Source organism: Acyrthosiphon pisum, chromosome A1 (assembly GCF_005508785.2).
Source record: "Acyrthosiphon pisum isolate AL4f chromosome A1, pea_aphid_22Mar2018_4r6ur, whole genome shotgun sequence".
Taxonomy (NCBI): Eukaryota; Metazoa; Arthropoda; class Insecta; order Hemiptera; family Aphididae; genus Acyrthosiphon; species Acyrthosiphon pisum.
In genome coordinates this window covers 39,802,759-39,821,259 of record NC_042494.1, presented here as the reverse complement: position 1 = coordinate 39,821,259, position 18,501 = coordinate 39,802,759, and the positions used below count along the sequence as shown (strand labels likewise).

General features: G+C 30.7%; 1 protein-coding gene across 1 annotated transcript in view; it reads left to right on the top strand.

Moving 5' to 3' along the window:
* The window catches only part of LOC100169235, a 62,569-nt gene that overhangs the window by 38,900 nt on the left and 5,168 nt on the right, over window positions 1-18,501 (top strand). Inside the window, exons 3-18 of the mRNA XM_001950873.5 lie at window positions 9,438-9,696; window positions 9,959-10,241; window positions 10,325-10,452; window positions 10,506-10,792; window positions 10,853-10,929; window positions 11,002-11,174; window positions 11,236-11,373; window positions 11,437-13,946; window positions 14,014-14,098; window positions 14,189-14,308; window positions 14,379-14,483; window positions 14,782-14,923; window positions 15,524-15,783; window positions 15,845-15,995; window positions 16,073-16,347; window positions 16,572-16,705. Coding sequence (XP_001950908.3) covers window positions 9,495-9,696; window positions 9,959-10,241; window positions 10,325-10,452; window positions 10,506-10,792; window positions 10,853-10,929; window positions 11,002-11,174; window positions 11,236-11,373; window positions 11,437-13,946; window positions 14,014-14,098; window positions 14,189-14,308; window positions 14,379-14,483; window positions 14,782-14,923; window positions 15,524-15,783; window positions 15,845-15,995; window positions 16,073-16,347; window positions 16,572-16,705 — 5,070 coding nt within the window. The 5' untranslated portion in view covers window positions 9,438-9,494. The remainder of the gene's footprint in view (window positions 1-9,437; window positions 9,697-9,958; window positions 10,242-10,324; window positions 10,453-10,505; window positions 10,793-10,852; window positions 10,930-11,001; window positions 11,175-11,235; window positions 11,374-11,436; window positions 13,947-14,013; window positions 14,099-14,188; window positions 14,309-14,378; window positions 14,484-14,781; window positions 14,924-15,523; window positions 15,784-15,844; window positions 15,996-16,072; window positions 16,348-16,571; window positions 16,706-18,501) is intronic.

Below are 18,501 nucleotides of genomic sequence, written 5' to 3'. Positions count from 1 at the left end.
TATTATTGTCGTCATGGAGGTGTCAAAAGTGAATAAGTATATACAATTGTGGTACCGGATGTTTTCTATCAGTATCCGAGGTATATATATATACATATAATATATCAGAGGTCGTCGACACATACTTAGAATAATACCAGGAACCAAGTATAAAAACATCATTTAATTATAATTTAAAATATTCAAAATAACCGATGTGATCTAACCAATTTGAACTAAAACTTATATTTCCTCTTTTTTAAAATCCATAACACCTATAGTAAACAGTATTATAAAATATTGTTATGTATAATATTTAGTTAGTGTTCTTCGCTCACTTGTAAAGTGTATTTCAAAAATCTTCATCCCTTCTACTTAATGGTCCATATTGTAATCGCTTATATTTTCATTCATTACTACGAGTTACTATTTTTTGGAATTTTCATTCTCGTTATCATTAGTATGATTACGTAGTTCGAATAAAACATATATAGGTACATTATTTCATGATTTAAAAGAGTATTTTTTACTTTTACTGATATTTTCATCGATAATTTTAAAGTAAGAAACAAGGAAGAAATAAAAAAAAAATGCTATACTATGTCTAAGCTAGAACAGCATATTTTTCATATTTTGAGGTTTTATGATATATGAATACTACTATTTCATACTTTATAATTGTATACGAATCTAGACCCTATAGTTATGACAATATTGAACAAAACAAACTATACCTATGCTTTTGTAAACTGTGGATTGGCGATTGTCATTGTCATAATATCAAACGTATGTGTCTTGTACTTTTTCTTAATCTTACATGACGAAATATAAATATAGTATAATACAAATTATATATTATATTATGTTTGACGTATTATTTTTTTACGTTTCTTGCCGACTATTTTAAATAGTGACACTGCCATTAAATCCACTTATATTAGCCACCTCAGGTTTATGAACGCATTGAAAGGGATAATTTATTCGCAAGTACGTGACGATGATAACGCCAAAAATCGTGTACCTACCTACAAGTGGTACATGACTGTCATAAGTAAAAAATACATACTTTGCCAGTCGACAAACATAATATAAGCGCAAATAGGGTGTGGGGGTCGCGGGATCCTTTACAGAAATTAAAGCGCCCTTCCCAATAATCGATTAATATGTATTATATTTATTGCTAAAACGTTTTTTTTTTTTTGCGTACCTACAAGTAATTGAAAAATTATATTGTGTGAAAACATGTTCAATGTTCATAATAGCATTATACCAATTTATTCTGCTAGTTTGCTATACAATGTAATACACGAATTTTACGAACGTCCATGGTCCACGCCATGCAAATGTTTAAAACGTACTGAGGATCAACAATTTTGTAAAAGCGGTGGTCTAGTATCCAAGTTTTAAGGGTACTTAAAAGTTTATATTGAAAAAGGTATAAATATCGATGCGTCGTCATGATTTTTGTCTTAAATTGAGTTGCCATGTCTAACAAGAGAATCAATTTAACATTGTGATTATTAATTAATAATCAAATATATTATAACATAGTAGGTACCTATAGGTTTATATTACGTCTATAAATCGTCTAAAAAAATCGTTTTATTATTCCGGATTGATTTTGGGGTGTGTGCAGTGGGAGAAGAGACGTCCGGACTTCCGTTTTCCATTCGTATATATATATAAGGCTCCAGCACCGGTTGATTTAATTACGTCTTATTCTCGCGACCTACGTCGACAAGCGTACAATAATTATTATCGCCTTTATCGGTATTGGCGTGTGCGATCAGACGAATTAATATTATCACAAGCCATATCATATTAAAACATTATATACCCACCGATTCTCTTGTATAGGCCTGCGAAATCGTATACAACTTAATATAATATGCACACGATTATTTTTCCCACACCCGCAGCAGCGGAGGAATATATGGTAAACGATACCGTCTCGATATCATGCTGCAATATACGTCGTGTGCACGTGCGGTAACACCACACTGCTTTGTATGTATGGGACGACCGTAGCACATACACACAAACAGATATATTATTTATTTTTTTACGCTCATGTATAATACGCATTACAATATTATCAAGGTAAACGAGAACACCTCTGCTGGCCGCCAGAAAACCAATGAGCCTCAAATTTCGTATGATATTATATTATTATTATTATCACAACGTCGTGTGGCGTCCGTGTAGTCGTTGCTACTGCGTATACCTACACTTTACACGACTTTTTACATATCCTAAGTCTTAACCTACCTACTCGTTGGAAACGACGATGCGCCCGCAGTGAGACCGTCGCTGTTGCTGTTTTTCGTTGCTGCAGTTTTCTTTTTTAGAAATTAGAAAATCAAAAGATCAAATCGCGGTTTCGCGCATTGACCTCCGACGTTGTTATGCTGTTGTTCTAGGTCGACCTGGGTGATAAAAATTATTTCACGTACCGCCTCGGGAACGTCAAAAGTTCAACTCTGTCTCTATAATATAATATAATATATTTCATATGTTCGCATATAATTTATTCTGAAAACTTCGACACCAATTATATAATATTACATGACATCAGACGCTACAGAGTGTTTCAAGGGTGACCCAAATAAAATAAATATTCAACTTTCCGTCATCGCACAGATTGCGCAAACTTGGAATATTCAAACGTAGCTTATATATATATATATCAATAGGGGAGGCATAGGGCCGGGAAAAAGGGGGTTGAGATAAATGGCTAGAGATCGCGATTAAGCTATATAATACCAGAGTTTCCTGAAATACATTAAAACTTATTTTCTCGTTCCACCTTTTGTACCTGTGCGCGTAGTTATTATTTCCCTACACTAGAACTTAAATTTTTGTTTTATTCTCCACCCTACCGTAAAACCACATATACACGAATACTTCCGTTTTTCTTTGTATACCAAGACCCAAATCATTGTTGTCTACCACCAAAACGTATTCATTCTTTTATGCTATTCGAATTGAGGCCAAGTTATATATATATATATATAATATAATATAATATAAATAGGTGACATAATGGTCTTAGGTAGGTACACGTAATCATGTTTGAAACGCGCACAATACTGTCTGAAAAATTATAATGGTACGAATTTATGGTACGAGTCTTATTGTAGTAGTTTTAGACTATACATTATAATATATTATTATGTACCTATGTGTTCTCTATCGTATTATTATTATTAAACATTGCATTTCAACCACAGTCTTTGGAAATGTATTTATACGCTAACGATTGTCACAATATTGATAACTATATATCATATAGAATCTTATATCGCGAATCATACGAATAAAATAGTCTTTCAACCATATACTTTGATAAAAACGACGATATCCGTCGCCCTAAGGTCAGTCGGGGCTAACCCTAATATAAGTACGCTATACACTATTATAGACCAAAAATTGCTTTTATCCCGGTTTCTTAACGTGACGTTTACCAACAGTATAGTTATTGCAGAGCCAAATATATATAATACAATATATATATGATAAAATGTGATAATAATATCTTCTAAACATCGTTAAAATGTATTATCTATAACTCTTTGAACGTTTAGAGCCGTCTCGCCTTAATATTTTTACTCGAAATTGCAACGTTCGGGGAAAACGAAAAATATATTTTTTATCATTAAATAAAATAATCACAATAACAAAAAGCCTGGTGGTCGTGGAGCGTTGTAATTTCCGTTTTATATTACGGTACAGTGCCGCGGGATTTGCAAAGAATACTCGTTTATTAAAATACCAATATCATAAATGGGTTGATAATTCGTATGTAGCATGCGTAGGAGGATATGTAATTTAGAGGGAGAGCTGGATCACGTATTGGGGTATGACAGATGAACATTATTTAAAACGTGTGTCGGGTGTTAGTGATAAACGCAGGATTTTGATTCAAAATACTTATCGTTATATATTATAATGTATTATAATTGTATTTCATAATCTTTATGATTTAATAAAAATGTAAATTGACATAACTTTTAGACTCTTAATTCGTATAGCTACTGAATTCGATATTGAGCGATAAAACAGTAAACTGGAATTAATAATTATAAATTATAATAGGTAAAATATGTTTTTAAATTATTTATGTTCGGTTTTTGTTTGATATAAAATGTGAATAGTTCGAGTTCGGATCGTTTCCTAAAACATCACTTTTTTAAATTGTACTATAATTATACTTAAGTTTATATGCCTACATTATATAGGGCTGCCCGCAAAGCAACGAGTTCACGGCCTCCAAATTCTTAATACGCTATTATACGATACGATCCGCCCAGCTTTTGGAAAAAATGCCGTTCAAAAGTTGTCGGATCACGTCCCCCGCGTGTTGAGAGACCCTGTCCGTCGGCGCGTCTGCAGTTACCCAGCGACCACTTTCACCTTTCCGGCTGGACCTCACCCACACACGCGTGCCCCACCACCACCACTTGTTATAATGTAGTAATAATGGTCCGATTGGACACGTACCTACCGGTCGAAACAATTTGCCCGTCTAGACATTGGTAGCCATATATACCTATACTGTATACACAATAATATTATTATAATATAATGTGCTGCGGAAACTATGCACAGGGAAACGTAATTGGAAAACGGGCACTCGCCTAAGACAAACTATACAGGACATGACGAAATCAAATTCCATCAAATTCGGTTGGCCGCCAAAAAATAATGATAATAATAATAGTAAATAATAATACAGCTGTAACGGGTGTAATATTATATTTAACATGATTTGGCTATATAGCGAAGGCCGTACCGGTCTGTTTGACATACACCGTTAACTGTCAAACGTATACATAATATAATATACACCGCAGCCTTTTAAATTTCGTATAATAAGTTACGTGTAAAGTTAAACATACTTAAAACGTACCCAAAATCAAGATATGCCGTTTATCTGTACCTACGATGTGACCTTAAATTGTTATTCGTTTAAGAGCGTTTCGACTTTTTCGTTCGATCTGCGATTTAATTATCTCTTTTTCCCAACGATAGAACGATTGGTTGGAAACTTGCCAAACCTATTTGTTATCCCTTTACACGCAATTTTTCGGAGTCCTATATTAGCACGAAATTATTTATATTTTTGGCTTAATTCGTGGACTTTTCAAGACTGGGTTAGGTTGCCAGCTTTTCAGAGAAACTTTGTCGTGAAGTTCTGAGTATTGTTCAGCCTTTCAATTACACTTTAATAATTACGATATTTTACTTTAAACTCCGTTTTTTAGGTTTACGGAAATAAAACCACAATTATAATATAAGTAATATATAGTCACAGAATATAATATACAATCTATTTGCTGTGTTATCAATAATCTATAATGTTATGAAACTTAAAATGCTGGTAAATTTTTTAAAATGCTTAAATTGCTTAAATTTAAATGCTTTTAAATGATAAAATAAAAATATTAATATAATATCTGACGTATCAGCTGTAGTGTTATCAATATTATTTCGTAATATTAACATGTTAGAAAAGTTAATAATTTCCATGTTTTACTATATAATAAATTCAGCACTTTGAAAAGAAAACTTTGCAAGCCACGAGACACAAGAATATAATGCAGTAAAGTGTGCACAGTATACAGTGATCAATAGTGTATTTTTATATGATCTTAAATTCCCCCAATTCCAACTGTATAATATCTTGACAGATTAACTTATCAGACTTGTATGATTTTATTGTTGAGTTATTTTGAATTTTTGAAAGCAATATAGTATATATATAGGGAATTTCTGAATCTAAAATTTCGTGTGATAGCAAATTAAACTACTTTTTGTATATAGAGTGATCATAACTAATTATATTCTATCATATCATTAACTTATTATATGCTGATTCGTATAGATTTTTCTACATAAAAAAACATATCATATATATTTTCTGAAACACGCTTAATATAATATGAATATAATATCATCATAATATTTAACACATATAGTACATAATATGTACATTTGAAAAAATAGATAGACTCTTTGTAATAAATTGGACAAAATAAACATATAAATAATTGTATAATATTTGAATGTATAATTTTATAGTATTGATAACACTGCAAATAGATTACAAATATATTCCGAGATTTTACTAATTATCTGATTATATTATCATTTTCGTTTCTAGGTTTTATTTCCGGGATTCCCATTTATTACGAATGGAATAAAAAAATTAAATAATTGAGTATTTTCTACGGCTCAGATCCAAGGTTAAATTATTCAAAAACAAAAAAAAAACTTAAAGCTTAATTTATGCATGTATAATATATATGGTAATACTTATGGACTGATGTAAATATAGATTCATGATACACATCAGTCCCAATACTTGGCAAATTTCACACTGTATTGAAAAATATGATAATATAAAGTAATAACGGAATAATTCCAATATATTATGTATTTTGAACGGAAACAAAATTAGCTAAATTCGTTATTTTACGTTCAAGTATCAGATTTCGCCCAAAATTTGAAATTTAACGCTTACATAGAAAAGCAATTGTGACTGTAATTCTGATACTTTTGAATTATTATTAGGTATAATGAACAACTTACGTCGAACCTTGCATTACAAACCAAACATTTTAATACAAATTTAACTACCAATATAAATCATAATCAATATAATCTGCAGATTTTTATTTGTTTGAATAAATTTCATCAAAATTTGAACTTCAAATGCTAAATTCTGAATAAAATATTACTATATAAACACTTTGTAAAATTTCAATTCTGTACGGTAATTTCTTTCTGGATTACAACAAAGAAAAAAAATCGAATTTTTTAAAGACCGGTGTTGCGTAAATATTTCAGTTTTCCCGTGTTGGTAGTTTTCCTCCAAATTATTAAGACAATTTCTGCTTGATAAAATGGTTTAGATAAAATATTTCTATATATGTCGATTTATATTTTTATTTAAACTAATAATAAACATAATTTTATAAGCTAAATCTAAATTAATAAATTCTATTGATTTCGTGGAGTATAAATACATAATGTTATGTATAAACTTAATTACTTAATTTATACATTTTGAAAAGTGTCATATTAAAATATGTCTTATAAAATATAGCAACATTTTCTAAAAAGTTCTTGAGTGATGATCAATTGTAAAGTAGAAATTTTTTTTCTCTACATATTTGTCATTTAAAATTCAATTTCCGTTGGTTTTGAGGTGAGTTTAACCTTGTGACACAAATAAGTCAAAAATATTTTATCTTAAGAAACACAATTACACATAATTGTACTTAACCGCCTTTTCCTAACTCTAAGCCATAAATAATTTTGACAAATTATTGAAATTCGCCAGTCTGTAGATCAGTTAATGTGTTTATTATACAATTCTTTTATTCTTTTCACAAATGATGACACCAGTCATTTTCTAGTGCACCTAAAGTCCGTAAGAAATGGGTACTATGACGCACACTAAACGGTGGTTAGTCATTAGCGACACGCTATAATGTACCAATTGGTTTTCATTGGTATAGAATTCAATACTTCAACTGCGAATATTAAATGGTTCTGTCTTTTATATATACGTATTATTGACCTCATTTAGTCAAATTTATCTCACAGATTATGAAGATCCCACTAGGTCTCTTACTAATTTGTTAAATAATTCGTAAGTTAGTTTTATCTAAGAACTTTTAATTAAAGGCCATAATATTATAAAAGAAAAAATTAATATGACAGAATATATCTAGTTATTTTTATATATATAAAAAATATATATATACCTACCTATTAAAATAAATATAAAAGTAGGTAGGTACCTACCTATTGTTTGTTGGAGTTTATATAGCATTGGAAAGATATCGCGTTTATATACTATTTGGATTGAGGTTCTTCGATGTATGAAAAGTAGTTACTAGTCCATTTACAAATCATATTGAAAACTATATAGGTATATCGACACATACAACGATCTGAAATATCCCGAAACGTATCCAGTTGTTTTATGTCTTTTATCTGATGGACAGCTTTCTATACAGGTTCTATATTCAGTTTCTTTACAGGATTATTTTGTCTTCATCTATAAGATAAGACAAATATAATATGCATATATATATTATTAATGCATAAGTCAGTATAGTATATAATATGTATTGAAAAAACTAAATGTTATTTAATTGATATTAAAAGAAATGTGAATATTATTTTCTTCGATCTCAAGTAATATTAAACATCCCGCGTGTATTTTAAAAGGATTTTAAGTTAAACCACTACCTATACGAAATGGGGTATCTCAATCCGCCGTATAATAGGTGTCGAGTGTTCGAGTATACTTCATCATTGACTTCGGTTAGGTACTGTGCATTAGATGCTTTAAATGACGAATAATTATAAACAATTCCATACGATAATATGCGATGAAAAAAATAATTTTGAGTGGAAACCGTCTGTCAGTCCGTGAATAATACGCAGATACGTACAAATATACGTAGTGGTTAAAAGTTTCAAGTTCCTGCAAATAATATTTTTTAAGCAATATCAACATAATTATAATCATTATTTTCTAGAAATTTGAACTTGAAATGTTAATAAAAAAAATCAAACTTGACTATTTTGCGATTTTTAGGTTTCTGTAAGAGGAACTTATATGGAATCTTGTAGAGTTATCAAGCCTATAATGTGTTAAAATTGAAAATGTTATGAATTAATATTTTAACACTTATGAAAAATTGTGAATGTATTTTCGATATTTCTTGGTTATAATATAGGTAATATAATTATAATATATATTTTTTTATTTTCTGTTGTATTATTTAAATCTTAATAACTTTTTTTATACAATTTCAAACCATACTTATCCTATCGTATTTATCATATTATGATATTACCAACAATTATTATAATTAATTGTCCTATCCTATATTAATAATTATGATTCTTTTCTATAATGAAAATGTATTTTGTATAATTTTAATTTATAACTATGGTGAAGCATAATAAACAGGTAAAATGCATAACCTTAAAAGCATTTCAAATATTTTGTATAAGAGCAGGGTTGGTTGTTTAGTTATATCTAGTTGTATACTAATATTACCATTTTAAAAAAACTACCAAAGGCAAATAGATTATTGCATATTTTTTTCACTTAGTAAGCTTTCTCTTTCCTCTCCAGTTTATTTAACTAATCGACGGCATAACTCTTTTAGATATGAAGCACCTTTCACTGGTTTCATATAGTTATGTATACAGATGGGGTGTCGTATGGACCGCACGCGAAGTTTATACATTTCCGTGTATAAAATCTGATATGACTATACATAACTATATAATAAAACCACCCTCCCAATTATTATCTAAATTAAGTCTACGATGATACAATTTGTTATACACATATTGTGGCAAATACAATTACCTAGTTTGTGTTTATAATTAAAAAATAATTTTTAATTAATCTCAATTAAATTTTACAGATTTGACATGTTAGTAGTGTCTGTGGAAATCTGAGTGGTTACGGGGACTACGTGGATATGTCGACAACCAGTGGCGGTGACACTAAACACATGCAGGAGAACTCGGTGACCACCTTATACGACGGTGACAGGACGGTTGTCAACCATAGAGTGTCGCCACCGTCCTCGTCCAATGCCGACAGTGGTTTGGACAATTCCAACACAGAATCATCCTCTGGCGACGCTAAACTCATCATAGACGTGCCTGACTTTTCCAGAGGTATTGTTGTATACAATTGTTGTTAAGCAATGCAATTAAATTTTTCATAAAAAAACGTTGACTAACTGTTTGATAATATTCCCAACTCACATGTCTTATTATTTAATTTAATTCCGAGATTATCGTATTTAAAGACTAACCTATAAGCCTATATTTTAAAATATATATTATTTTATTGAATTATATGAATTTAAACATTTACAAACATATTCTTAAGGCGATAATATGATATAAATATTGTATGTGTTTTTACTTTTTATAGAAATGGAAACACCTCGCACGGGTATTGATAACCCGAGCTTTGAGACTGATAAAACTGACGTACCAAAACCTCTAACTAACGGGCATAATGGTACCGTTAATCAAGAAAAGGATAAAATGGCTGAAGCTGTGAACTTAGAATTAATTAATATGAAACCATTCGCCAAAAGCATTAATGGCAAAGAAAATGGAGTTCCCACGAAAAAAAAAGAAACTGCTGTCAATATGAACGATACGTACGATGACTATTTTATTCCTGTGAATGAACACAAAAAATACATAAGGTTAGTGTTTTTCATAATTAATAATGAATTAATTTTAATAAATACAAATTTTTATGACTTACAATAAATTTGATTTACCATAGGGGTGGAGAAAAATTGTATGTAACCAAAGATAAACGAGATATGAATCAATCTAAAAAACCATTTATGTGTTGGGTGTTTGGATTGGTATTATTGGCTGCTGCTGTCATCGTCGCGATTTTAGCGTCAAGTAAGTAAAATCAATTTAAATTATAAATCGGAGATTAATCCCACGTTTTTTAGCCGGTATAATATTCAACAACGAAACCGCATTAGAGAGTAGGAATTTCATGGAGAATGAGAAAATCGCTGGTTTTGGTAATCACCACGGACATTTCTCGTCAGTCAGCCCACCACCTAGTGTAGAAAGTTCGAGTCCATTTAGCCCTCCGACCACCGATATGTCGGGAGTATACCTTCCTAGAACCGTACAAGGCGAAATTGTTATTGACAATATGCAATTTACTCCTGACTTGGCAAACAGATCATCTGGAGAATTCCAAAGATTTGCGCGTTCTATCGAAACCGAGGTAATTTATCGTTAAATTAAACATTTTATTTTACAATAATATATTTTCATATGCTTTCAGCTGAAAAATGTTCTTTTTAAAAATCAACCATTAAGTACTGTTAATGATGATATACATATTAAAGTCATTGAATTTTCGTAAGTATTGTTTATTCATTATAGATTAAAGTAGAACTTATATGAACTAACTATTAATTATTAAATTTATAGTCCTGGAAGTGTAGTAGCTAAATATAGAATAGGCTGGGAATATAAAGATGATAGTGAACCACAGGATCTCATTGATGCAGTAACTCTTAACACTCGATTGGATAGTTATTTACGAGAGTCTAATGGATTTTTATACAATTATAGAGTTCCTATCCATAGATTGCGCTCAGATCGTAAGTAAAATTATTTTTTTATAAATAATATAATATTTCAACCTTAATATTATATTTACAGCTGTTATGGATAAATGCAAAATAGATAACGGAAAATGTTCCCATTACTGTTCTTATGATTATAAAAATTTAGAATTTGAATGTTCGTGTCCACCTGAACTTACTATAAGTGAGAATATGAAAGACTGCAAGCGAATTAGTAAGTATTTATAAACAATCAAATGTGTTTAAAATCTATGTATAAACGTTTTTTTTTTTTTAGTTGAAGAAGACAGCTTTGACACTATGTCCGAATATGATTCTTTTCCGAAGTTTGAACCTAGTTTAGTACCTGAAACAAAATCAGAAGCAGAACCTGAATTAAAGACAGAAACTGAACCAAGTTCAAAATCTGAACCTAGCTCAGAACCTGAATTTAAACATGAACCAGAGCCTAGTTCAGTACCTGCAGTGGAACCGGAACCAAAACAAAGTTCAGAACCTGAAATCACTGCAGAATTTGAGTCTAGCCCCGAACCTGAAGTGAAAGCAGAACCGAAGCCAAGTTCAGTATCTGAAGTAAAATCTGAATCAGAGCCAAGTTTAGTGTCTGAAGTAAAATCTGAACAGGAATCTAGTTCAGAAACAGAAGTTAAAGCAGAACCAGAGCCAAGTTTAGTGTCTGAAGTAAAATCTGAACAGGAATCTAGTTCAGAAACAGAAGTTAAAACAGAACCAGAGCCTAGTTCAGAACCAGAAGTCAAAGCAGAACCGGAGCCAAGTTCAGTACTCGAAGTAAAATCTGAACCAGAGCCAAGTTCAGTACCTGAAGTCAAAGCTGAACCGGAGCCAAGTTCAGTACTTGAAGTCAAAGCTGAACCGGAACCAAGTTCAGTACCTGAAGTCAAAGCTGAACCGGAACCAAGTTCAGTACCTGAAGTCAAAGCTGAACCGGAGCCAAGTTCAGTACCTGAAGTCAAAGCTGAACCGGAACCAAGTTCAGTACCCGATGTAAAAACTGAACCGGAGCCAAGTTCAGTACCCGATGTAAAAACTGAACCGGAGCCAAGTTCAGTACCCGAGGTCAAAGCTGAACCGGAGCCAAATTCAGTATCTGAAGTAAAATCTGAACCGGAGCCTAGTTCAGAACCAGAAGTCAAAGCTGAACTGGAGCCAAATTCTGTATCTGAAGTAAAATCTGAACCGGAGCCTAGTTCAGAACCAGAAGTCAAATCTGAACTGGAGCCAAATTCTGTATCTAGTGTAAAACCTGAATCTGAAATGAAGTCAAATCAGCCAGAACTTAGTCCAGAACAAGAAATAAAATCAGAATCAGAATTTGTGACAAAAACAGAACCGGATACTAAACCAGAACCGGAACCTAGTGCAGACCCAGATTCAAAATCAAGTTTTATTGACAGTTATGAATCGTTGTCAGATGTTGATATAAGTTCTGATTCAGATTTCGCAGAACAAAATAATAAGCCATTTTCAAGTTCTTCAACACAGAAATCAATTTTAAATATGGATCAATCTGATAGAGAAGCAAAATCACATTCACAAGAAGTATTCAGTCATGAAATCAAACCTGAAGTGACTTATATTGTATCTACAGAATCTGAATTTGAAACGAAAACTGAGTCAGCATCTAAAGACAATTTGAAACCCAAAGAAAGTTCTGAATTGTTAGGAGATGTAGATTTGAATGATCCAGAAGAATCCACTACAATTCCTTCAATAACCGAAAACTGGTTGACTACAGCTTCATCTATAATTCCAGGTATTCCTAAATTACCTAGTGATTTGGAAGTAACAGAAAAAGAAAATGTATCCACGGAAGAGGAAATGAAGACAGAATCTTTAGGTTTGGAACAAATGGAATTGAAATCAGAAAATAAAACTTCTATTGATTTAATATTGGATTCCCACACTGAAAGTCTAATTGAAAAAATAACCGAAATTCCAGAACTAACTATTTTGGATAATGTAAAAGATTTATCAGATATAGTAACCGTTTCAAGTATAGATACAGATTTAACCATCAAAGAAGATATAAATTTATCTATTAAAGAATTGGAAAATATTACAACTGAACATGTTACCGAATTCGTTGATATGACCACTATGTCTCCAACAATTGAACAAGAACTAATTAAGCCATTGCATAGTTCAACAGATCCAAATTTCTCAGAAAAAATACATTCAGATGATTTGATAACTTTAGAAAAAACTAGTATACCCGACCCTACTAAAAAGTTACAGTCTTTAACATCTCTGGAAGATCAGATAACTAATTCACCTAATGTTGATGTTTTAAGTACATCTACACAAAGCAGTTTTGACAATTTCAGTGAAAATAGTTCACCTGATGAACAAGATGCGATAGATCAAATTATAACACACTCGAGTGAATCAAACTTTTCAGATGTCGTTAATGAAAATGACAATATGAGTGCGTTGGATTTATACCAAAAACCAGAGTCAAAGAAAAAAGACAAGAAGACTTCCAAAAATCCTGAATTTTATTTGTCTGATAGTGGATTTACAAAGAGAAACAAAACCAAAACAGAAAAAGAAAACAAAAAAAATAATAAATCAGATGCCATGGATATGATGCCAGAGTTATTGAATTCAAACAAATGTGAAGAAGGACAATTCCAGTGTATGAACGGTACAACCAAAGACGGTTCATATTGTATAAAAATGTCATCAAGATGTGATACAAATAAAGATTGTACTGATAACTCAGATGAATATGACTGTGTCGAAAATGCTTGTTCTGGAAATTTCCAAGTAATAAGAATATAATTTATTAACTAATTATTTAATGTCATAACTAATTAATATTATTTTTTATCAGTGTAAAAGTGGTGAATGTTTACAAAGAAATCTGGTCTGCAATAACATTATGGAATGCGAAGACGGCAGTGATGAACAATCTTGTGGTTCGTGTACAATACACATAATTATTTTTTTTAACAATGGATAAAGTCATGATAAAATGTATATTTAATGTGTTATTGTTTATATAATAGACTCATGGAAGTGTACCAATGACGAAAAACAATGTACTGGTGGACAATGTTTACCAGTATCCTATTTTTGTGACGGAAAATCTGATTGTAATGACCATTCAGATGAGCTACAATGCAATAGTAATACTATTTATAATACAAATATAATACAAATATTAAATTATGACATTTATATAATTCCTTGTTTTAGGTACTTGTGATGGGTATCAATGTTCTAACAGTTATTGCATATCGAGTACTTTACAGTGCAATGGAGTAAATGATTGTAGTGGAGGCGAGGATGAACAAAATTGTGGTATATAGAGATTATAAAAGATTATAAAATGTTAATAACAATTATGTAGACTTACTAATAGCTTATTTTTAATAATAAACCTAAGAAATGTGCGAAGTTTCAGTTAAAGAACAACTGAAAACTAGTGATCTATCTGATAAGAAACTGTGTGAATAATATTTCAAAAATTATTTAAAATGTTAGTTACGACTTACGGGAGACCCTTTCCCGTTGTCACGAATATATTAAATTAAAAAAATAATTACTAGAATTATAAATCAAATATAAAATATTAATACATATAATCGTTCATTTTTAGAATGTAATTCCAACGAATTTAAATGTAATACTGGTTCAGAATGTATTCCAAAAAACCAAGTTTGTGACAATATAGCACAGTGCACAGACCGAAGTGATGAATGGCAATGTGTTCAACTCGACGGTGTTCAACTTTTTGCAAAGTGTGTATTTTGTATTTTGTAAATTTTTATATTATTACATTCATAGGAATATTATATTAGAGGTGGGTTGTGTGCTTAAATTTGAAAAATTTTTCGAGTTAGGTTTGAGTATTCTACTAAACTTGACTACTTTTTTTTTGTACAAGTACAACCAAGTACATTACTTAAGTCGAGGACTCCACTGTTGTATTGAAAAAATAAATCAAAAAACTATAAATATCTTTAAGTTTTAAATATATTTAATTTTTATATAATATAAGATAAATTATATTTTTAATTTTTTCTATACTTCTTGCTTACTAAATAATAAATTAATATAAAACATTTATAAAACTCTACAATTTCAGTGTACATCAAAAATTTTCTAGTACTCATGTAATTTAAAATACTTTAGCAATTACGAGTAGGTACTCAGCCCTTTTTGAGTAAGATTCTAGTGCTCGAGACAATTTTTGAGTACTTGACACTTTTCGAATACTTGGCTTCAAAACTCAACTAGACTCGGAAAAATTAATACTTGACATAAAAATAATAATATGTACTTGCCTAACTTTACTATAAATATATTATAATATATAAACCATTTATGTTTAATGACAGAAAAGAAAGCGAAATCGCCATGAAAGTATGTAGTGATAATTGGACAGACACTTGGAGCAACTTTGTGTGTCAAAGTCTTGGATTTACTGAAACAAAAACAACTAATTTCCGAACAAATGAAAACTCTACAGAAAACTTTGTGGGCTATCTTAAGTTGAAAGATAACTCAACTTTAAATAGTTCTAAGAGTTTGACGGGTTACCTTGAATCAGCATCAACATCCTGTGATACTGTGGAAATAAAATGTTCTTCTAAGCACCGTAAGTCTTTATTTTGTATTAATTAAATTTTTTGAATTGAAATGTTTACCCTATTTTATAGTGTGTGGAGATTTTGGAGGCAAAGATCCACTATCCATGGAAATGTGGCCTTCTGTTGTCTACCTTCATAACGCAAAAACCCATAAGTCATGTACATCTAGTCTTGTAAAACGGAATTGGATACTTTCGTCTTATAGCTGCGTACATTCTATGTTAGTGCATTTTTCTATTACAAAAAAAATTTTGGTTTAATTATTTAATCTTAAAATTTGTATTGTTATTATTTCAGTGATGAATCTCTATCGCCTGAACAATGGGAAGTGATTTCAAGCAAATCTCGAGTAGCCAATGAACAGAATTTAACAAAAAGATCAGTTTCCAGGATAATTAGTCACCCTGGAGTAAAATTTGAAAAATTCCGTTATTTCAACAACTCTGTATTAGTAGAACTTAGCACACCGTATGATTTATCAGACGAAGTCAATACAATTTGTCTACCTGAACAAGTTGTCGATAACAAACAACCATGTGTCACCGCAAGTTGGTCTTATGAGTCGCCAGGAGGTGTGTATTATATTATATGACTAGTTATTCCCTGCCGACTAACTATGTTATTACAAAAGTCAATAAATTTATTACAGTATTATAATTATTACAAATTTTAAAATTATTAAAATATTTTATTTATAATAATATAATATATTATTATACATTTCATAAAAAGATTGTCATAATTATTCAGTCTTAGATCCATTTTTTAAGCAATATATTCATTTTTATAATTACAGTTTTCAAACAGTTTTCACGCTATTTGTCTGAACCATTAATGCAAACAGATTTGTGCAACTCAACTGAACACTTTAATGGTTTCCTGACAGAACAGGAAATTTGTGTTGCTTCGAAAGAAATGGAAGCCAGTAATGTAAGTGTTATTATCACAATATAAATAATATTCATATTCTAACAAGTAACAATATATTATATTGATTTGTATTGTATAATGCACAGTAAATATGTATAAACAAAAGGTATAAACATTAGAAGCTTGGTAAATTATAAAAATGTTATTTAATATTTTAATGAATGTGTCAGAAGGTACAAATGTATTATAGTAAAATAATTTAGTACAGTTGGGGAGAGTGTTGAACCTTGGACCACATGTACCTTGGTCTTATGCTTATTTCTGCCTTTGTAATTGATAAAGAATCAATTCATGGATGGAATTATAGTCACTAGTTCTACGACATTGAAATATATCCACAGTTAGAACAATAAAATAACTAATGAATTTATAATAAAAAAAATGTAAATAAGCCTATCAAAATAATAAATTTTTGGTTTTTTTAAATTGTATTTTCAACATATAAATTTGTGATAGAAGCTCTTAGAGTTAGTGCCATTTCACGTTAAATATCGAATAGAATTTAATGGTGTAGTCAATTAAGACAAAAAATTAGTATTAAGGACTAAAAAATTACATTCTTTCCAAATTGGTATGCATGTACCTTGGACCAAATCATAAATTTTAAGGTTTAAAAAATTGAACAATATTTTTTATCATCTACCTAAGATTAAGTGGTTATAATTGATCTATATACTGAATCAGTTAGGTAATTTATAATTTTTTAAGTAATATATTAAATTTTTTTTTTATATTTATATGTATATTTCAATGTAAATTCCAAGGTACATTACACCTTGGACCATTTTTTTTATTTTTTTAAAAATAAAATTTTCTCAGAAGGCAGTTGATTTAGGATTTGGAAAAAAAATACTCATGTATAGATTTATTTTATCAAAAATATTTGTAATATGTGAAATATTAACAATTAGAGCTGTTATGGGACATTTAATAAAAATGGTCCCAAGGTACAACACTCTCCCCTATTTAACTAAAAACATTTGAGATGGTCATAAATCAAAAATCAGTATGAAATATCATATAAGATTGATAGGTATAAAATATACAATTAAACCAAACTATCCATGAACTGCTTACAGAAGGTTGGTATAGGTAATAATAACAATTTTGGTTGCAACGTGCACCGTTGTTGGTTCGAACACGGTCATGGGTGGCATTTTTCTTCGGGCAGTTACGGTGTCTGGAGAGAGAGGCCACCATCCCGCATCCGGGCATGGCAGATACCTACAGGTGCCCACTTAAAAATTCTGAAAAAAAAACACACGTGTTCAAAACCTACAGTACCCTCCCTCATAATTCCACAGGCTAATTGACCTCAGTTTGTCGAAGCCTCAACCCACAAAAAAAAAAAAAAAATTAGGAATATAATTGTAAAAACAAAATTCAAAATAACCAAACTATTTGAATAATATGGATAAATAAATAAATTACTATGGTTTTAAATGTACATAGTTATTGGCTACTGTTTTATAAACTTATAATGCAATTACGATTACCTTCCATTATTTCAAAAGTTAATCATATATTTCTATGTGTTGCCAAAAAATAACTATAATAAATAATTTTGGGGGACGAGGTGGCCGAGCGGTCAACGCGTCGGCTGCGGTGCTCGCAGTCACGGGTTCGATCCCCGGTCACTGGGTGGCATTTTTCTCCGGGCAAGTCACGGTGTCCGGAGAACAAGTGCCGCCATCTCCCACTCCGGGGCATGGCAGATACCTACGGGTGCCCCATTCAAAAATTCTGCCAAATACACCCACGTGTAACACACCCCTACCGTCAAAAACCTACTGTTC